Source organism: Bos mutus, chromosome 16, assembly GCF_027580195.1.
Source record: "Bos mutus isolate GX-2022 chromosome 16, NWIPB_WYAK_1.1, whole genome shotgun sequence".
In the NCBI taxonomy this organism is placed as follows: domain Eukaryota; kingdom Metazoa; phylum Chordata; class Mammalia; order Artiodactyla; family Bovidae; genus Bos; species Bos mutus.
Window position 1 is genome coordinate 52,737,129 of NC_091632.1, and position 23,084 is coordinate 52,760,212.

The 23,084-nt window shown below is 36.7% G+C and overlaps 1 protein-coding gene across 4 annotated transcripts in view; it reads right to left on the reverse strand.

Moving 5' to 3' along the window:
- Positions 1–22,781, reverse strand: part of AKT3 (AKT serine/threonine kinase 3) — a 282,206-nt gene extending 259,425 nt beyond the window's left edge. For 3 of the 4 annotated variants that reach the window (XR_011467308.1, XM_070385356.1, XM_070385354.1), the window contains exons 1-2: positions 22,515–22,653; positions 12,077–12,237 (exon numbers count right to left, since the gene is read on the reverse strand). Coding sequence is in view for 2 of the 4 variants with exons in the window: in XM_070385356.1 (XP_070241457.1) it covers positions 12,077–12,122 (46 nt within the window). In the remaining 2 variants the exon portion in view is untranslated. Of the gene's footprint in view, positions 1–12,076; positions 12,238–22,514 lie in introns of all 4 variants that reach the window. The other variant, XM_070385355.1, reaches the window with a different exon arrangement.
- Positions 22,782–23,084: the final 303 nt, after the last annotated feature.

The window sequence follows — 23,084 nt, forward strand, 5'->3', positions numbered from 1 at the left end:
AAGGAATCTACCTGCAATGCAGCAGACGCAGGTTCAGTTCCTGGGTCGGGAAGATTCCCTGGAGAAGGAAACAGCAACCCACTCCAGTATTCTTCCCCACAAAATCCTATAGACAGAGGAGCCTGGTGGACTATACAGTCCATTGGGTCACAAAAGATTTGGACGTGATTTAGTGACAAAACAACCATCACCATAGGAGAGAAATTATTGTCATCTCCATCTTACAGATGGTAAGTTTAAGGCATACTGAGTATTTTGCCCACAGCCACTAGCAAAAGGCAAGGCGAAGACCTGAAGTTCCGCTCTCTTAACCTCTGGACTAAATGACAGTATATGAGTACTTAACAATGAGACAAACAGACGAGTGAGAAGAACAGGTTCACTAAAAGCAAGTTCTGTCAGAGCAGTCATTCTCTTCTGACTACATGCTGCAACAGCATAAACAAATCTCTAAGACATGTAGTTAAGTGACTATGACACCATTTATGTAAAATGAGACGAAACAATAAGGTTCAAATGTTTATACAGAATAAAGCACAGAAGTCTCATTTTTTCATTATCCCTATTCCTGTGCCCTGCTCAATTCCTTGAATCCAAATCTTCTGACAAGAGACAAGTATTACTTATAGTTTGGCATGTATCTTTCTGGTTCTTAAATATTTGAGGAAAAATCTGACTTTATATTGGCACAACACACTTGATAGCAATATTTCTGAGAAGGAAAATAATAGTGCAACTCTATCTGTTGCTTTAGCCTTCTTACAAAAAGAACTCATATATTACTTCCATAACACAAATTTTTAAAATCATAATGATGCTCAAAGAAAACAGGCAAAAGTTTCCAAGTATGACCTGAATGGCATCCTTAAAGAAAAGCTTGATACAGTATTAATAGAATACATAGCAGTTAAAAACCTTTACATGACAAAACTAAAGTTAAAAGGCATAAACGAATCAGGAAAAGATCTGCAGCAGCAACAAAAAGATCAACAAAATAATAGTATTCAGAATATATAAAATGTTCTTACAAACAAAAAATATACACCATTTATGAACTGGACTAAACATGTAAGTTTCATATATAAAAACTGACTAAGGATAAGAACAAGCAATTTACTGGGGGGGCAGGGTGGCTAAAAGAAATAACAACAAAGTTAAACCTCAGTAACAAAGAGATGTAAAATAAGACAGCAATAACATGACAACTAAAAAAGAGGAATGTTGGTGGAAGAGGGATAAACAGGGAACTGGGATTGACATATACACACTAGTATATAGAAAATAAATAACCAATAAAAATTTTAAAAATCAAAATAATACCCAGTGATGGCCATGGCATGAGACAACACAAACATTTACAAACTAGCAATGGGAAAATAAATATATTATCTCTTCTGGACACCACATTTTTGTTGTCTTGTTTTTAACTGGAGTATAGTTGTTTACACTGCTGTGTCAGTTTCTGCTGTACATAAAGTGAATCAGCCATACGTATACATAGCTCCTCTCTTTGGTGGATCGTCTTTCCATTTAGGTTACCACAGAGCACTGAGTAAGAGTGCCCTGCGCTACATAGCAGGGTCCCATTACTTATCTACTTTATATATAGTAGTGTGTGTGTGTGTGTGTGTATATATACGTGTAAAGATTTATATATATTGTGTATATATATATATATATACACGTCAATCTCCCAATTCATCTCACCCTCTGCTTCCTCCTTGGTATCCGTACATTTGTTCTCTACATCTGTGTCTCTATTTCTGTTTTGCAAATAAGATCATCTATAACACCACATTTTAAGACAAACAGATATCTCCATCAGAGGACACCAAAGATCACGCATGAGAGAGCTAGAAACCATGTCATACAATAAACAAACTAAAGAAAAGACAACTTTTTGCTTAGAAAGAAGATTTTAGGGAAGACAGTACAGTGATCTTGAAATATCTGAAGGCCTTATTTGTTGCTTTAAGTTCTTTTGCCAACACCATGGACAGTAGCCCGCCAAGCTCTTTTGTCCATGGGATTTCCCAGGCAAGAATACCGGAGTGGGTTGCCATTTCCTTCTCCAATCTGAAGGCTTATCATAGGAAAAACAGAACTTTTTTTTTTTTTTTTTTTAGTGCTCAGGAAGGCAAAATAAAGACTACTAGTGCTCAGAGCTATTAAATAATGAAACAGCTATGCCTTATACAATGAGATTTTAGTTTCAATAAATGATCCATCAGAAACATATGAGAAAAGATTCTCCTCATAGGCTTGAAAAGTTTCATGAAGGTGGAAGCACTTCTCAGTTCTATGAGTAAAGCAAAAATTTTCCCTAAATATGAACAAATCTTTCAGAACTATGATCACTACTACATTTTTCACTATAGTGTCCCACTCACCTGGTTAAGATAACTTATATACTCACCTATTCTGGGACTATGAGGGATCTTCCCAGCCACCTCTGCCAGGAATAACCATTCAGTCAGTTCTAATCTCTACTCCATTAGTCCCTATACTGGAGAAGGCATTGGCGACCCACTCCAGTACTCTTGCCTGGAAAATCCCATGGACGGAGGAGCCTGGTAGGCTGCAGTCCACGAGGTCGCTAAGAGTCGGACACGACTGAGCGACTTCACTTTCACTTTTCACCTTCATGCATTGGAGAAGGAAATGGCAACCCACTCCAGTGTTCTTGCCTGGAGAATCCCAGGGATGGGGGAGCCTGGTGGGCTGCCGTCTATGGGGTCACACAGAGTCGGACACGACTGAAGCGACTCAGCAGCAGCAGCAGCAGCAGACTCCATACACAAAAGCACGATAGAGTGATAAATGTACTACCTGATCTGGAATCCCAAAATCCTATTCTAGGAGTGTGTGTCTGTGTGTGGGGGGGACGTGTTTGTGTAGGGTGCGTGTGGCGGGGGGCAGAGCTCCTCTGTCCATGGAATTTTCCAGGCAAAACACTGGAGCAGGTTCCATTTCCTACTCCAGGGGACCTACCTGACCCAGGGATCGAATCATCACCTCTTGTGTCTCCTGCACTGGCAGGCAGACTCTTTACCACTGCGCCACCTGGGAAGCCCATCCTCGGTACAGGCCACTTCCGTAAGTCTGACTATCCATTCTGTTTGCCTTGCCCTGCTTCAGCTATCCCAAACTGAGTTCTAAGCCCTGATATCTGTGACATACTGATATTTGAACATCTCCAATTGTTTTTTCCTCTTCCGTATTCATTTGTCAAGGAAAGATTAAGAGCTATGTTCAAGGTACTGGTAGACCCTATAGGGGGAAGAAATACAGTTGTACTGGACAAGGTTCCTGCCCTCAGTTTATAATGGAGAAGGTAAAATAATGTATCTATGTCGTAACTAGTCAATAAAAAGCCTAAAGCAAGACAAGGCACGAATGTGTTAGAGACAACAGAAATGATTCGATTCTCGCTCTGTAAGACTGTGATCTGGGAAAACATCAAGATGATGTTAAAATTAAAATGAAGGATTTCACTGACAAAGACAGAAGGGAAGAAAAGGCCAAGCAGAAAAACTGGCATAAGTAAAAACATATCTTTAAGAAAATACAGTAGCCGGTGCTTGGCCATCACATCAGTGCCAGGTTCCCCAAGGCAGCTAACACAGCAAGTTCAACGGGGACAGCGTCCCTGTGCTCCCCACAGGGACATGAGGTTTCCAACAGATGGAAGCTACTCCCTTTTCCATTCTTAGAAATTTTTAAAGCCTCCTGTTCAACAGTTCTTACCTACTCCTTCACCGAGTACTAATAATAGCTTTTTAAAAAGAACTCCAGTATATTCCTAAGTGACAGGAAAGGAACAAAATATGAAGTATCATAAAATTGGCAATACAGTAATTCCACTACTGGTCCTGCTCTGCCTCAACTCCAAAACTGACCTGTTTTCTAAACTATAAGATAAACAGGTATAAGACTAGACAACTTCCAAAGACTCCTCTAGTTTAAAACTCCATAAATTTACTGGAGAAAAGGTTTACCTATGTTTCCAGGTGACTGGAGGTCAGATGGTTTAAACCATTAGTTTCCTCAGTTATACAGACAGATGAAGTTTCTACTCCTCTTAATTTGTTACGAGTAATTAAATTAACAAATAACAAAACTTAGTGACTTACAAAGCTTAAACTTTACATCTATACATTAAAACATATGTCTAGCAGAGTTCCACTTTCATTGACTGTAGGGTGACTTGTATTAAGCTAACTTTCCCATACTTAAAGTTATAAATCCTGTACAAAATACTAAAATAAAAACTATCTGAAGGCAGTAGAAAGCACCAAAAGTAAGCAGAAACTGGGGAAAGTCACCCCTGAAAGAAGAGAACTGACTGCACCGGATGAGATTTACATTTTTATATGACTTGTTGCTTGAGGGGCTCCTCCATCTCTTGAGATTAGCGTGGATGAAACTTCGACAAAAAATCATAGTCATGTTGCTTAAAGGAGTCAGACTGGCGCTCAGAGCTGCCAAAAACTTTTCATGACTAGAAAAGGAGAATACCCCACAAGACAGGAAGACACAGAGGAGGAGCCCCAAAACCTACATGTAAACTCTGCCCAAATTCTAGCTAACCCCTGAATAATCCATGGATTTAAAAAAAAAAAAAAAAGCCAAAAAACAGAAAGCAAAAAAGTCGAGGAAAAAAGCAGAGATTTTAACTGCTTTTCACAACAAAGAAAATGAAGTAAAGAAACAATAAAATTGAGGTTAAGTATCAATTAAAACAAAAAGCAGTAGTCTTCAGTAGGAAATAAGAGATCAAGAGTCTGTACAACACATCAGCACAATGAACTATATACCAGACATATGAAGTAACAAGAAAATACAATCACAGGCGAAGAAAAAGAGCTGTCAACAGAAATCAACTTCAGGAAAATCCTAAAGTCAGGTTAGCAGACAATAAATCAATTTACAGGAAATGGACAAATTCCTTAAAATATACAATTTACTCAAACTACACAAGATGAAACAAAATCTGAATACTCCTGTATCTATTAAATAAATTGAATAAATATATTATTTTAAAAAGCTCCAACCCAGATGGCTTCACTGACTGCAGTTCAGCAAACATATAAGGAAGAAATGGAACTCATCCTTTGCAAATTCCTTCAAAAATCAAGGAGGGGATTCTCAACCTATTTTATAAGTCTAGCATAACTATTATGCAAAACTTCAAATAAAAATTATAGATCAATATTTTGATAAATGTATAAAAGGATCCTTAACAAAATATTAGTGAATCAAAACTGTTAATATATTAAAGATAGTACATCATGACCAAATGGGTTTATTCCAGCAATCAAAGTATTATGCCGTATTAACATAATAAAACAGTAATTAGAAAAGTTAAATGGTCATTTCAACAGGTGCCGGAAAATCTCTTGAAAAAACTGAATACCCACTCATGTTCAAAGTTCTCAGCAAACTAGGAATAGAAGGGAACTTTCTCAACTCAATAAAGGGCAGCAGTGAAATCCTACAGCTAATATGAAAACTTTAAGAAGTAAGGCAAAAATGTCCACTCTCACCAATTACACTCAACACTGTACTAAAGGTCCTAACCAGTGAAATAAGACCAGAAAAATTAATTAAAGGCATAAAGACTGGAAAGGAAGAAACAGAACTGTGGCTCTTTGCAGATGACTTGACCAACAAAACAAAACCTTTAAAGTCAACTAACATTAAAAAGTGAATTTAATGAGACTAGAATACAAAGTCAATATACAAACTCAACTGTTGATTGGGAAGGTGGGTAACAGCAATTTTACACTCTAGAATGTGTATGAAAGCTATTTGATGGTTCTCTCCATTTGGTTTCTCTCCACTTGGTTGACTTGGTTAACACTTTCAAAACAAATACATTGAAACAATAGGAAGAACAAATTTCACATCACTGTAGATACATTAAATCTCCAAGTTTAATGCAATTAGAAAATAAATATAACTTTTCCATGTTTCTGCTCCTTTTATAATGTCAATAGTCAAAGTGAGCTTCTCTAATCTATCATGTGGTTTATGCAGTCACTACCACAGCTCTTTACTCTCTATGGAAAATGCTTGCTACTGACTAGTAAACAGGAAATCATGCTGTCATTTTCTCGTCTCTTAATCACTTCATAATTTATTTCAAAAGTCACTTTGTGAATAAGATATGGACAAAATGTACGTAAGTATATACAAATTAAAAGAGAAGGAAAGGCCCTTGGACTTAGAAAAGCACCCCCAAAAAGGTACACTTTGTTTTCTCTGTAGTAACTTACAATTGCCTAGATCACAGCACACATTAAACCATAACCTATCTTACAATCTTTGCTACAGAGGTGTACTTTGCACAGTGGAGATTAAGTTGTTTTGTAAAAAAAACTCATAAACATATAAAGTTTTAGCTAAGAATCACCAAATACTAACATTCTAGTTCATCTAAGCAAACCATTTCATACAATGTAAGACAAATATCATTCAAAGGACCCAGTTTATGGACAATGGATGTCCCTGAATGGAAACTATAACCACAAGGCAACTTAGGGAAAAAGTTCTTTGAAAACACAAGCTGGTTACACACACAGAACATAACATGAAGTTCAATTTGTTAGATACTAATACAACACAAAGTGTAAGGAATTAACACATCATGCAGCATTTTCATCAATCAAAATGCTTTAATGATAAAACGACCTCTTAGATTTGTACCAATTTCAAAACAGTAAGATGATGAGTTGACTAGAAACACAAATTTTAACTTGCTATCAAAGGAAATGGCTCTCCACATTAATAGACTACTTAGGTTTTTAAGAACAGTACTATTAACCAAACAAAATTTTATGAACTACAATAAACCCTTATGCAACATTATTAAAATATACATATTTCTAGAATTTAAACCTTTTAAGCAGGTTAAAATTTCCCATTTTACTAATATAGTAAGTTTCTTCAGAGCAAATATTAATACTAGCTGTAATGGAAACTAAGAAAGCAAAACTTTTGACACCTAGTTTAAAGATTTTAAGTTACCCAGAGTATACCCACAAGCTGATCTTTGAATAAAGTAATTTAAGAAGTGTCTGATATATATGCAAATGCTTCTTATTCTGATGTGCAGCCAAACTGCTAGGTACTCTCACAGGACCACTAAGAAGGAAAATGCAGGCAATACTCCAGTTTGCAACTGATGCTTCTTTCATTGTAATTTCTAACACCAACAATACTGAATTAATGTGTTATCTCAATACTCATGATTTTGGATAAGTAGAGGAAAAAAGTTTTCACTACTGATATATCACTAATAGCCACAGTCAGAAAAGCATTTATCCTACATAACATCAATAATTATCTTTAAGCCTTTCTTTCCCTATTCTAAGACATTTAGCTCAAGAGCAATATTAGCTTATTAGCGTATTCACATTCAAAAGTACAAATACAATGAGATTATACCTGGACAGGAGCTAATAACTGATTCATAAATACAAATTTGAGAAAAAGGACTGACAAAGTAAGAACTATATTACAACTTTTTCTATATTTATTTATTTATAGTTTGAGTCTGAAACCACTCCCCTAAATAATCTTGCAATGCTTACAATCACACTGTAAGGTAAAGAAGGCAGATATTATATTTATTTTCAAATGAGTACACCAAAGTTCAGGTGATAATAATCTACCCAGGGTAATAAGCAAGCAGCAAATCATAACAATCCTTTAGAATAAATTCTTTGAACCAAAATATAGCCAAACAACAACAGACTATATGACATCTGCCTGACTAAAAACATTAAGATAACACTGAAAATGTCTAAATGAATAAATTAAGGGTGGAAGAAAAGTATGCCTAATTTGGTTTTTTTCTAATGTTTCAACTAAACCTTTTAAGAGCACAGTTAAACACCAACATTACTAATCTCCACTGTGTAAAAAGAGAGGGCACTATCTGTAATTCTGGTCTTTCATTCAGAAGTATACACAGACAAATAAGGATGACCAGACACCTGAAGAAACAACTACCACCATCAAAAAGAACCAGAATAAACAAATTGGAAGAGTTATTTGATGAGGAGAAAAAATTTAAAACCTTAGTGTCCTAAGATTAAAAATTGCATTTTTATATATATATATATATATATATATACACACATATAAAAATAAGAGCAAGTGACCATGAATGAGATGAAATCCCCAGAAATATAAAGTAGTAGCTGACTTGGACTATAAAGCAAGCTGAGCACTGAAGAATTGATGCTTTTGAACTGTGGTGTTGGAGAAGACTCTTGAGAGTCCCCTGGACTGCAAGGAGATCCAACCAGTCCATCCTAAAGGAAATCAATCCTGAATATTCATCAGAAGGACTGATGCTGAAGCTGAAACTCCAATAACTTTGACCACCTGATGCGAAGAACTGACTCATTTGAAAAGACCCTGATGCTGGGAAAGATTGAAGGTGGGAGAAGGGGATGACAGAGGATGAGATGGCTGGATGGCATCACCAACTCAATGGACATGTTTGAGCAAACTCCGCGAGTTGGTGATGGACAGGAAGGCCTGATGTGCTGCAGTCCATGGGGTCGCAAAGAGTTGGAGGACTGAACTTGAACTTGAGCTGAGATAAGTAATTCAATAAAGGTTATGAAACAGTCAAGGAAATCTCTCAGAACAAATAGACAAAAAAGCCAAAGAGATGTAAAACAAAAGAAAAACTTTAAAACGGACTTTGGTATATAGAAGCTCTAGGGAAAACAATGTGGAAAGAACACAGAGAACATAGAAGGGAAAAATAATGAAAGAAATACAAAAGATTTCTCAGAACTAAAGACACAGCTCACATTTTCAAAGGGTCTAACAAATGCTTTACAGAAAAAATTTAAAAGGACTATAACTCATCCTCTTCAAATTTTATAATGCCAAGGATAAAAAGGCATCAACACAAAAAGCTTCCAAAATACAAATCAGGTTACCTACAAAAATACTATTCTATAGTAGCATCAAATCTCTTATCAGTAAAACATTACTAAAAGGTAATGAACCACAACCTTCAAAATGCTGAAGAAAAATTATTTTAAACCTGGTTTTACACCCAGCCAAGGCATGTACAGGTGCAAAAGTGAAAAGGATTTTTCAAACATGGTGTTGACAAGCACCCACACACATTCTTTCTGAAAAAGTGACTTCAGAAAATACTCCAGAAAACTGAAAATAAATCCAAAACAAAAAGAGGAAAGACATGAGAGCTAAGCAAGCAAAGAACTTATCCAAGAATGCAATTAAATAATGTGACACTAGCTAAGCATCATTCTCATAAAAGTCAGTTTATCTCAGAACTTCCACAAACAGTATGATTAAAAAGCTAGATAACCAAGTGATTTGATGAAGAAAGCTCTTCTACCAACAGGGGGAAAATGCAGTCATTGGAAAATCCAGAAAAAAGTGATATGCCATACTAGAAGCCAAACTAAAGTATAGGATGATACTGAATATCAATAGAGTACAAAAACCCACCTCTTCTCTAAGAATCCCATCCTACTACTTTGTTTAGCAGTGAGTAATAAATACATAATCATAGTACAGATTACTGCTTTTTAGAAGCAGCAACTATTATAAGCCTTAAAATTATAAAGTCAATATTACAGTTGACATAAAACGGGAAGGGAATGTGGAATTCAAAGGAAAAGATTGGGAGGGGTATCACTTTTTCTCAGCTTATAAAGTGGCAAGCTTGAGTCCAATGTCTAAAAACTTTCCAGAATTAGTAGTACAAAAGCTAGAAGTTTAACCACAAACACCAAAAAATAAATAAGCGGAGGAAGGGAGAAAATAGGTATTAAAAGTTAAAATTTTTTATTTTTCTCAATGAAGGTACACTAGATTACTTAAGATTCATCAAAAGTAAGGTTTAGCATATTATATATAAAACTGGGGTAATAATCAGCAGAATTAAAAATAAAAAAGTTCTCTCTAAAGCAAGAAACTAGTTGGAAGAGGCAGAGTTACTTTTCATTCTATACCTTGTGTACCTCAAATTCTTATGTTTATATGACCATTATTTCCCAAAATAAACACACACACACACACACTCATTACAATCGTATTCACTAAACAATACAGGAAAAACACTGAGAATTCACTTTCATTTTTTCTTTATTCTGTACGCCATGCACAACATACCAAACCTAATTTTAGTATTTCAGACAAGACACAATTAAATAAGACTCAAGAACCACTCCTAATACCTTGATAAAATACAGTGATAGTAATACCTTAAGAATTGTCAGAACACATCCACATCCACTATCTCATTTAACCCTCACAACTATCTTGTGAGAGCAGATATTTGAGATTACTAAAACTCCAAAAGGTTTAACTAATTTGCCATCCCCCCCCCAAAAAAAAAGTAGGAAAAAATATATAAATGTAACAGACAAGTTAAAAAAATTTTTTTAAATTTTCATATAGCACTGAAATATGAAAATGCTTTCCAAATTTATACTATGAGAATAACATGGGAAAAATTAAACTTTAACAATACAAATAACCACTTTGGGAAACAGTTTGTAAAAAGTTAAACATATACTTACCATATGACTCTGCAATCTCATTCTTAATACTCAAGAAAAATGAAAACACATCACACATAGACATGTACTCAAATGATCACAGCAGCTTTATTCATAACAGCCAAAGACTAGAAACAACCCACCAACCGGGAAACAGAAAAACTGTGGTATGTCTAGATGGTGATATACTACTCAACAACAAAAAGGAATAAACTAATGATATACACAGCAACACAGATGAATCTTTAAAGTATTAGACTATGTAAAAGTAACCAGACCCAAAGGACTACACATTGTATGATTCTACTTATATGAAATTCTAGAAAAGCAGAATTACAGTAACAGCAAATCAGTGGTTGCCAGGGTTCAAGGACAAGGACTGACTGCATAGGGGAATGAGGGAACTTTCTGGGATAATACAAATGTTCTGCATCATGGTTGTAACATTTGTTACACTAGTGTATAAATTTAGCAAAATTTATCACTTAAAACAGGTGAAGTTTAATTGTACATAAATTACAACTCAGTAAGGCTTATTTTTTAAAAACTCATTAATATGTAATCATATTTAACTACTGACAACATCTTTTGAGCCTTAAATAGTAACTACAAAGCTTCAAAGAATATTTAAAATTACAAAATTATTAAGAGGAAACTTTTAACTAGAAAACAGATATACAAGAAGTTAAAGCTCTGAAAACGGAGCCATCTTCATCCTACTGAATTTGGCCATGTGGATAAACAGTAGTTGCCTGGCAACTAGTCTAAACTCTAGTCTAGATTTCAAAATAAGCACATTAACCTCATTAGTAGGTGATCTCATGGAGGATAAACTAAGCTTTACATTCAAGAGGCTTTTTTTAGTATTAAAAAGCAATAATAATGCATTTGAATTATTTACCTAAAATAGGAGTGAATAAAAAATAATACAAGTGGGTCATGAAAAATTAAAATACAAAATTAAACATACATGCGTGGGCACACATACACATTCCCTTTCCTCACCAGGTCTTTTACTTTAGGACTTTACTTATCTAACTATAGGATTACTGAATCCAGAGTTTGTGAGAGAATCCTGCCTCTTTACTACTTTAATCCTATTCCCTGCCACCACCCAAAAATGGCTTAATATAACTGGGTATTTTTATTTACATGTCTTTAATACAAGTTAGACATTTTTCTAGACATCTAAAGACATCTCACTGGATTGTAGAATCTGTGGACAACACAGAAAAACACAACACAAACTTTCTGTAACATACATGCACACAACATACCAGATAAGCCAAACCTTCATAACTTGATTATAAATGATCAAAATCAAGTATTACAAAGAATTCCGAAATAACAAGCAAACTCCTAACACAAGTTAAATATCGTTTCTATGTTAGTGGACATAGTATGCCACCGTTTACTTTGTTTCCAACATTAGAAAAAAAAGATAGTGACTTCCAGGACACAACTAAGTGTTAGCACACTTACCAACCATATTGTTTTCAGTTTCGTTGAACACTTACCCCTCTTCTGAACCCAACCTTCTTTCACAATGGTAACATCGCTCATGATGGCTCCCCGCTGAGCCCCCAACTTGGAGAAATGGTACTTTGTGATACCAGCTTTGGGGTTTGGATTCTCTGCTGCTGCTGCTGCCCTTCCCACTCTCTAGTGATGACTCAGCCTGGAAGGAAGTATTGAAGAAAGAATTTCTTTTTTTTCCATTCTTGCAACTCACATAGCAATAACAAACAACTAATTCTTTGTAAATGTCTTCAACTGACCTGACCTCACATAAAAGTCTAGCTCTTCAAACTGCGGAACCTATTTATTAAGTAGTTTTACAATGAATGCACTTCTCTGGTCTTGTGACAGATTTCAAATGATAGTGAAACTTTTAACCTAAGAGGTTTCAACAAAAAAAAATGTCTTAACCACTGTCATATCTACTCAGAGTACAGAAAATTGACTTGATGATGGGTGTTTGAGGTGAAAGGGGAAGAAAATGAAAGTGAGACAAGCTAAAAGTAAATCTTCACGTACGTTTAGTTTCAAAATCTCAGTAAATTTTGAAATAGTTATGGCAAAGCAATTGTGAAAGTTTTTAATTGCTAGATTTTATGTAAAAAACAATGTGCTAAGAAACCAACATTTATGTATGCTTACTCTGCCTTGTTCCAAGAAATATCTTAGGTAGATTACAAGAAATAAAATATTATAAATATTGTAAAATCAATTATTTTTTAAAGTAGGTGAATTGAAACATAGGGAAGATGAAAGTGGGAAAAGGTATGGAGTATTAAAGACATGTCGAGAACTGTAATATCAATTATTCTCTGGTAATCTTCACGACAACCCTATGAGGGCACGATTACATTTCGCAGATGGGGAAATTGAGGCTTACAGAGATTAAGCTGATTCCCAGATTTAAATACAATTCGTGAATGGTGGCACCAAGAGCTGAACGCAATCTGATTCTGAAGCCCACATTCTTTGACTTTAGCAAAGATAAAAAGCCACCAGAGTAAAAATCTACATATTTGTGAAAGATGGACCACAAATTTAACATGAAGCTTTCAGGAAGCAATGCAAATAAGGAAATAAAATCAGTTTCATTATTTACAGTATCCATAAATATTTTTTAAAAGAAAAAACGTTGTTCAGAAGAAAATTTTTCCTGGGACAAAAATCTGAAATTTAACCCGTGGATCTTTATAAGAGACCTTGTAGTGTAATAAACAAAAAGTCCTCAAAAATATCCTCACATACATACAGCAATGAGTTTTACAGGCTAGTTCTTGTCTCTCTCAATCTAAAAGGAAAAATGTCAAGATATAATTGAGTTAAAGCAGCTCCACAAAAAGGGACCAAGAAACATGATATAGTAACCAAGGTATACATTTTAGATAACCAGAAAAAATGGATGGAGTATATAGAATTATACTATTGGATTGGCCAAAAAGTTTGAGTTTTTCTGTAACATCTTAGGGAAAAACCCAAACAAACTTTCTGGTCAACCCAATATTTTCTCAAATATGACTTTGATAAATAATGCATAGGAATAAGTTCAAGGTTAGACTTCCTAGCTAGTACTGAAATGAATTATAGTTCTTTTTCCAATGCGCATTAAGTACAGAGCCTAATCATCTAGCAGTCAGGAATTAAGACTACCATTCTCTCAAGAGAGCCTGACAAAGTTTGTGTGGCTGAAAAGAAGACCACCTCTGTCATGTCAGGCTGGACCAAGACTGTCCTCAAAATCATTCCAGTCTAACTACTGCACAGAGTCAAAAGGAATACTAGAATCTTGGTGTATTTTTCCAAAACATGTCTGACAGAATAAAAGGGAAATTCCAGAAAAATAAGAAGAAAAAGAGGGTTAAAAGAAGAAAAAAAATTTTTATTTGGTCAAACAAGTTTGGGAAATTCTATAAACCATGTCATTCTCTTGAAACATCACTATTACCATATTAAAGGTATAAAATACATCATGTATAATCTTATTTATCTCAGCAAATCCTAAACTTATTTGAACACACAAGGCTTTTTTTTTTTTCCTTAGTAACATTCATTGAAATCCAAGGGAACACACTGTGACAAACAGCCATAGGAAATGACCACATAATTCAAGACAAGACTGATTTCACCATTAAAAACAGGTAAAAAAAACAAAAAAGCTTTCGGTAAAGAATCAAAACATCATTTTAATTTGATTTCCGTAACTTCCTTAAGAACGCAACATGATCAGCTGGCTACTTAATATGGAGCTAGATAACTGAAAGGGTTAACTCCTTATACAACATAAATAATTATGATTAACCCTTGAACAACATGGGTTTGAACTGTGCAGGTCCACTTATATGTAGATTTTTTTTTCCCAAAAAAAAATATACTACTTGCATCTTCATTTTACAGATCTTCAAGTTACCCAAGTGTGAGGAAAAGTTTGTGTTCAGTTAGAGATCACAAACATGTGGAATCAAAAGAACTAACAGTCTTTATTTTATCCAAACTGTCAGCTTCCTGCCCCTGGATGAGTCATTTATCAATTCCTTTGTTTTTGAGGCAGAGATAGCAGTAGGCAGATTTTTGACACTGAGGTTGGGGTGGGGCGCTTCCCCCACCCCAGCACTGGTCAAGGGTCAACTGTATAAGGAAGTTAAATATTAGGGACACTAATGATGTCTTTAGAAGAACTGCACTTAGACCTTCTTTGGTCATACTTATAACAAGGGGCATCACATCTATTAATCATCCTTGGTTTCTAACTATTAAAGTATATACTCTGGGTAAACAAAAATTCATTATCTTAACATCCTTGGGATTGGAAAAGAAAGAGATCCTCGACCAACACTTAGTAATAAACAAACAAACAAAACACATCAATAAACATAAATATTTTCCTATTAGAATAATCTGCATTGTCATACCCTTACATAAAACACTAGAAAAACAAAAGTATTTTCAAAATTGATTCTGTTTTCTTAGGTGTACATTTCATTGTTAGACTCTAAGCTAGAAGGCACCTTCATCTCACAGCTGAGAAAAAAGAAGTCAAGACAAATAAAGCATCTTGCCCAACATTACACAGCTACTTTATAAGAATCAAGACAACAGAAACAGGCACACACTTTCCACTAGCACAGCCTCATCAGGACAAAAAAATAGACTGAAATACTCAGATTAACCCCAAATTAATGAATTTAGTTTTATAAAGAAATTGCTTCCAAAAACGAGTTTTCTAAATAAAGATGTTTACCAGTGCCTATATATTTAAACTTTTTAAATGTATATTAAATTAATAGGACAAAATTTATCGTCTTCAACAGGGCCAGTCAACCCAGGCAGTACACACATGGCTTTATCCATACTACATCTTAAAATATTACCACCAAGTTCTACCCAAAATCATAATTTTCAGCTTTAAAACTGCTCCTGGGTCTCTACTGGCTAAAATGATACATACTTCAAAAACAATTTAAAAGTCGCTTAAAGGTAATTTTACTCTAGAATTATGATCAATAAGCTAGAAATAAACACTGTCTTTAATGCAGAACCAATGGCATTGACTCTCATGCAGTTAACCATAGTCTTTGATTTACTTTTCCTGCAGTGGCAACACTCTTGCACCAAGTCGAACACTCTCCCACTCGTCTTACATGTTATTAAAAACACTAATCTGCTAAATGCTGGGCTGTACTTTAGGTTTGGAATCTGTTTCCTAAGGTAGAGTGAACTTCACCTCCTCCTACAGTAACTACTTCTCTAGAAATCTGTTCTGTCCAATGAGCTATTGCAACAAAATTTGGCTTATTTTTCTTTTAAACATATTGCATATCTAATTTTTCCCATTCTTATGAAAAATTTCATTCAAAATTCTTGGTAGATTCAATTCAGAATTTACACATTTAGTTACACTAGAAGCATTTTCATACAAAATTATCTGAGATTTTGATAATAATATTTTAAATTCATTTTACAATTTACAAAACATTTTCACATCTTTTATCTCATTCAATAGCATTATTATTTAGTAAAGCAATTTGATGCTTCCTGGCACATAAGAGATGCTTAACAAATATGGAGTAAATGAATGAATAGATGGATGAGTGAAAGAAAAGAGATGCAGCTTTAGATAACGAATTAAGATGAAGCGAACTAAAATTCTAAGTTGACAAACAGAATGGTATGAAGCCACAACAAAAAAAAAACCTGAACTTAAACATTATAGAAGAACCTACATAAAAAAAATTAAAGTTATAATAAATATTCTTCCCTATTCATTAATAATCATTGGAAGGATTGATGCTGAAGGTGAAACTCCAATACTTTGGCCACCTGATGCAAAGAGCTGACTCATTGGAAAAGACCTTAATGCTGGGAAAGACTCAAGAAATTGTGTGTGTGTGTGTGTGTGTATAACACATAATAAACACACATCCCTATGTTTATTCAGTCAATAAATATGTACTGATTATCTACTCTGTGACAAGAACTAAACTGAGTATACAAGGGCCAAGCTAAACAAAATATTTTAAAAATGTTTTCCAAACCTAAAATAATTTATCAAAGTGCTTTCACATCCATTTTCTCAATTAACTCTAAAAACAAATCTGTGCAGTAGTTACCACATCTACAATTTTGAACTTAAGAAGACCATAACCAACCAATAATGATAACATTATTTCTTTACAGTTACCATAACAAAGTAATGACAAGTGACAAGAAGCAATTCAAGTCTTCTATCAGTTTGGTATACTTTCTATAAAGTAACAAAATATGAACTCTCAAAAATATGTGCAACATTTGTGAACAGTTCTGAACATTTTTTCTATAACATATTTCAGAAGTCCAATAAAACATGATGTTTTCAAATAAATTAAAATTTAAATATAACTACTGCATCACAGATTATAACAGAAGACTAAAAGTAGGTTAACATAAAGTTAAAAAGCACCCCTAGCAATTCTTCTTTATAAAGAATAAAATTCATAGGTTAATAGGTTGTAATACAACCTTCTATAAACTACTATATTATTGAGCTTGGGCATGCTCAGTCAAGTGGACTCTCTGTGACCCCATGGACCGTAGCCCGCATGGGATTCTCCAGGCAAGAATACTGGAGTGGGTTCCCGTTCCCTCCTGCAGAGGATCTTCCTGATCCAAGGATCGAACCCACATCTCCTGTGTCTTCTGCATCACAGGTGGATTCTTCACTCACTGAGCCATCAGAGAAGCCCTAAAACTACTATACATTTGGGTATACTTAATACTATCCAGAATATACTTGCTCTGTACCCACATTTTTAATATACTTTAGATATGCTAGCCAAATTAAACTAATGAAGAATTGATGTCCAAACACAATAGAAAGTTTCTACTTTGAAAAACAAATGATGGTCAAGGGTAACCACAATATACTTCTATGGTATATACTGATTCTAAGAAATAGGTGAAACTAATATATGCCGTAATAAATACATAAGACTACATGAAACATTCATAAGGATTTGAGGGAAAGGAAAAATACTGGAGTGGAAAGGAAATTCAAGGTAACTTGATCTCCTTTTCAAAGTCTGTCCTTTTATGAGTTGCTATCCTGCTAAAAAGATATCATATAGGGAAATGAACAGTACAAACTATATACTTTGGATACCTTTCTTCTCTTCAGATTACAATATACTCTGTGGATTTTCTTTAAACTCTTTCTATATAGATATCTTCACTGTTTCACACTATGGGGAAATACCTGAATAAGCATAGGCAAGATTTCTAACTTTCACACAAAATATCAGTTATTTTAAATTGCCAATTCTTAATAATCAACTTTATAAACTTTGAAATATGTATACAAAACCATAAACCATTTCTGCCCTCTTTCTTATCCCTGTTCAGGGCATTTGAGTATCATTTCAACCAACATATCCATTATTAATCAAATTAAAAACAGCAACTTGTACTGGGTAATATAGTCAATATTTTAATTTGAAACAACTAAGAAAATGCTTACTGGATTCCCTTGGTTCTCCTAAACCACTGAACAAGCTACTGACAAATTCACCCCTACATTTTTAATATAAAATGTGGCTTGTCTCTAGATGAAAGCACTTACATAATGACCAATGGACAGGATGAAGGTTGTTACTAAAAGAATCTCAGTTGCATGGTTGGCCATATTTTTTTAACATACACGTAAAATCCTTCCTAACTCTGACTTGGGAACCTTCCTGATTATAAAACAAAAAGCACCCACCCACACACACACACACACACAAATGCCATTAATCAGCCTGACAGATTTTACTCCTGATTAAACTGAGAATTAAGCAGTAGGTATGGAATTCTGTAACAAAGTTCATCTCAGTGGTGCATTAGAAAGAGCACAGGGCAGGGTAGGAAACTTGGGTCCCTGTTCCCAACTCTGCCCCACCCAGAGTGATGCTGTATAAGGTCCTTTAATTCTCTGTGCCTCAGTTTCCTTAGCCATAAAAACAAAAGTGTAGCACTAGATGAACTGTAAATAGCTCTTATTTATAGTTCTTCAAGTTCAAAACTACTAAGTACCTATTTCACTTATAGATGCCATCTTAGGTGACAGTATCCTGATTATACACACTTCCAGTCCTCAAAAGGTTAATAAAACATTCAAACATCAAGTTCACTCAGACAAAAATTTGGACTAAATGCCAATACTGGCAAAAATATCTTTCTCCCCCTCTCATCCCCTAGACTCCCAAATATAGTCAGAGACTTTTTCAATTAATATAAAGAAAAATTCTCATTTGAAAATCTCTAAGTGATTTCTTCCAGTATTTTTTTACTTTTCCTTCTGAATATTAGCAACATATACCCATATATAAATGTGAAATATCTGTAACTGGTGATAAATAAATATAACCAGAGAATTGAAAAGAAAAAAAACTATGAAATCTACAGGTCAAGAAGCATAAATTAATTTACATACTGACTATTATTTGAAGATTTTCTGGTAAAGGATATGTTTACATCTAACATGTTCAAAGACTATAGTGCTTAGAATAAAACATGTAAACACCTGAAACATTTAATTTGGCATTTGAAAAAAATGAAAAAAAAAATGTTGTGGATCAGTCAATATGGCTTTTTTACATATGACTTGATATAAAATGATAATCAAATCATATTGTCTTGATTTCTGTGTAAATTTTATTGTACTACATTAGTGAAATTTAGCATTGTCACTGTGAACTCTAATAATAGATATAAACAGGTTAGGAAAACACTAAAAGATGTGTTTTAAAACTAAGAAGGTTCAAATGAAACAAAAATTTCACAATGCGAGAAAGGTGTTTTCTCCTATGAAAATCTCTTTCAGAAGTGTAACAGGCTATTATGATGATTAAATGCATTTATACATGTTAAGCACATAAAACAGTGCCTGGAACATGCAAGCGTTCATCAGGCACTGGCTCCTGTTAACTCTAAACTGAATCCAGCTCTTATCACACGTAAAAGACCATGATGAAATATTTAAGTTATCATAAAACGATTAAGGAAACTACAGGAAAGTACAAGCTGTATGAAACCAAGATTTAGAACACTGATGCACACTCTAAAACCCAGAGGGGAAAACAGAAATTTTAAGTAATTTAAATAAATACAAATCTACAAAAATTAATCATGTGCATTAATTATATTTTATATTAAAAATAAAAACCAAGTCAAACTACAGGACAGATTTGGTCAATATGAAATGCCCTGCATTTTACGATATTCAAAGCTAATGGTTCTAAATTAAGTATTTTTTAGTGCTTGAAACTTAATCACAGTATAAAGACTAGATCCTATCAAATCATGCTAAAAAATCCAATTAACACATCATTAACAATAACTGCCTTATCTTCACAAGGGTGAAGTCTAGTACTGAAAGCTGTAACAACAAAGTCTAACCATCTTTTCATAAACTATGCAAAGTTTAAGTAAATTCTAAACTTCCACAAAATCAATTTGTAAAACCAGTTCCTCTTTCTAAAGAAACCTAAATAGTTGAAAGTTTCCATTGAGTTTTTTGTAAGAAGGTCTCATGTTTAGAGAGCTAGAATTTAAAAAACCTTAAATCCTTACTTTGCACAAGACTCTATACTAAGTACATTTGTTTCATACGTTTAGCCAAAACATGTTTAGATTTGCAGTGATTCTGAAAACAAATTCACTAATAGTAGTGATCTTCTGGATGAAATGTAAATAGTAAAAGTTTTCGATCAAATCAGTCCCTACCACACAGCCAACACTCCAGTACTTGTTCAATGAATGAATGAAAGAAATCTTATTTAAAATACTTTACAGCCATTAAAGTTACATAAACAAAAACATCCAAAGTAATAATTTTAAACACACAACTTCAAGAGTCAAAGTAAAAATTAATTTTAAGTTGGAAAACAATTCACTAAAGTAATCATTACAGAAAGGCTAGGAGTATGGGACAAGATGAATACAAATAATAGTTTCATAAACTTTTTTGCAGAATGACTTTAGACACGATATTAGTTTTTAAACACTCTATGAAAACATACTATATACTGCAAATACACAATACAAACACAAAACTAAACTCTTTAATGGTCTCTAACTTCCAATGTTGTCTCAGTCATGTGATATACGCACTTTCTTCACTATAAAATTAAAAGCTCAAACTAACCAAAGATAGTGGGGTAAACTTTAGTGAGAAAAACAAAAAGCAGACCGTCAAATACAGTCTCACTAGTAAACTTTCAAAGTCTAGATTATGTATGTGCAAAAGAAAAAAAATCTACAGTCCCGACATATACCTTACAAATAATTGTGCATTCTGTCATATACCTTGGAAAACTAGTAATACTAGTAAGTAGATACGCCAATAAAAGTTGTCTTCACGTTTTAGACAACTACCTCCTGGAATATCTACCTCCTGGAATATTCTTATTCATTTATACATATTTCACAATAACAAGTTCTGAAGACAGAGTTTCCTAAACCATCTTTATAGGATTCTTTCTCCTTTGGCTTTTTCAACTGTTTTCCAACAATCTATAACCTAATTTAATGACTTTTCACCAAAACCAAAGCCCAACAGTTGTTTAATGATTTATAGTGCACTGAAAGATATTATAAGACCATACTTTACCAAAGATGAAACATACATCTAAATTGATGTCAGGCAGCTGACAACGTATTAACTACAAAAAAAAGTCATTATTTCACATTCTTCAGCGTCACGATGAACTAAAAAAGTGAACGTTTTATCAACATGAGTAATTACTATAGATACATAGGTTTCACTGTTGAATTTCTATTTGGAAACGTTTATCAATTACAAACTACTGGGCTTTCGATCAATTACCACACTGGTGGAACGTGTTGGTGTCACTTTCATAACATTATTTTGATGGAAGTAACGTGAGTATCCCAGCCTTGACTTATGGGTAAGCATTTCCTCTGCTTTCAGAAGATAAACAGTAAATACCGGTATCGAAAACCTGGCCCCAAAGAAATTCAATCGAGCCTAACTGCAGAATCCCGGGAAATCCCAAACAAGGGGTGACCCGGCCTAGGAGTCTGGGTGCACACAGCAACCGGCTCCGCTTCAACTCTGGGCTCAGAACGGCCCCACCAGCATCATGGCTGATGCAGACCGATGCGCAGGAGGAGGAGGTGGACGAGGAAGAGGCTGGTTTGTTTACTTGCAGCCAGAGCCGCCGCCGCCGCCGCCAGCAGCGACAGCATCACTGGATCCGCCAAAGCCAGCATCTTCCGCACATTTCTATTCTTAGCACACAACTCCCGAGCGGATCAAAACCCACTACTATTAAAAACACAGACAAGCACGTTCCCCACTCCCACACACCCCCCACCCCACCAGTGCCGTCTCTTCCTGTGCGCTGGCGGCAGCGGCGGCGGGGGGGTGGGGTGGAGAACAAGACCCCGGGGAGCCGTCGCATCCCTGCCTTCCCCCACCCACGCGCAGACAGCCCCCTCCCCCACCCAAACGCCCTGACACCGGCGCTCCCCGCGTTACATAACCCCGCCGCCACCCCCAGGCCGAGCCGGGCCCCCTCCCCACGCCGCCGGCCGGCGGGGAGGGTGAGGGGCGGGAGCGAGAGTGGCGCAGAGCGAGCGAGACCGGAGGCGCCGGGCCAGGGCGGCCCAGACCCGGACCGCACCGCTAGGCCGGGAACACCCTCCCCGGCCCCCGCGCACCGCCGCCCCGGCTTCCCCCGCAAAGTGAGGGGTGCGGTCCGCCCGCGCCGGGCATCCCCGGCCTCCGCACCCGCATCCCTCACCCCAGCCCCCGGCGATCCAGCCCCACGCCCACGCCCCCGGCGCGGTGACAAGCCGGACGCCCCCACCTCATTCACCCACCACCACCCGCGCCCGAGGGGGGCCCCGGGGGGAGTGCAGGCGCGGCGGGGAGAGGGCGAGAGTTGGGGGGGCGGTGGCTGTTACCTGCAAAGGCGGCGGCGGCGGCCCCGCAGCTGCTCGGGCGGCGGCGGAGGATGCAGCCGGGGGGCGGGGGGAGGAGAGGGGGCGACTCGGGGGTCCCCCTCCCTCCTCCTCCCCTCCTGTCCTCCCCCCACCCCGCAGAGCCTCTGGCCCCCCTGGAGCCCGGTGTCGCCGGCGGGAGGGCAGGCGGCGGGCTGCAGGGGAGGGAGGGAGGGAGCCGGCCGGGCCGCGGAGCTGGAGCGGGAGGCGGCGGCGGCGGCGGCGGCGGCGGCGGCGGAGGGAGGGAGGCGGCGGGGGGGAGGGGGCGGAGACTCTACGTGGGAATCGGATCTCGGCTACAAATTCAATTCATCACCAGAAAACTCCGCTCGGGCGGGGGCCGGGTCGCGCGGGCGAGGCGAGGCGGCGGCGGGCGGAGGCTCTGAGAGGGCCTGGCGGCCCGGCGCGGGTCGGGGGTCTGCGGCCTCCTCTAGGGCCGCGCCCCGCTGCGGGGGGGGGGGGCCGCCGCCGCCTCCCCGCCCCCTCCTCCCGCTGGGGCGGCCGCGATCAGCTCTCGCCGCCGCCGCGGGGCTT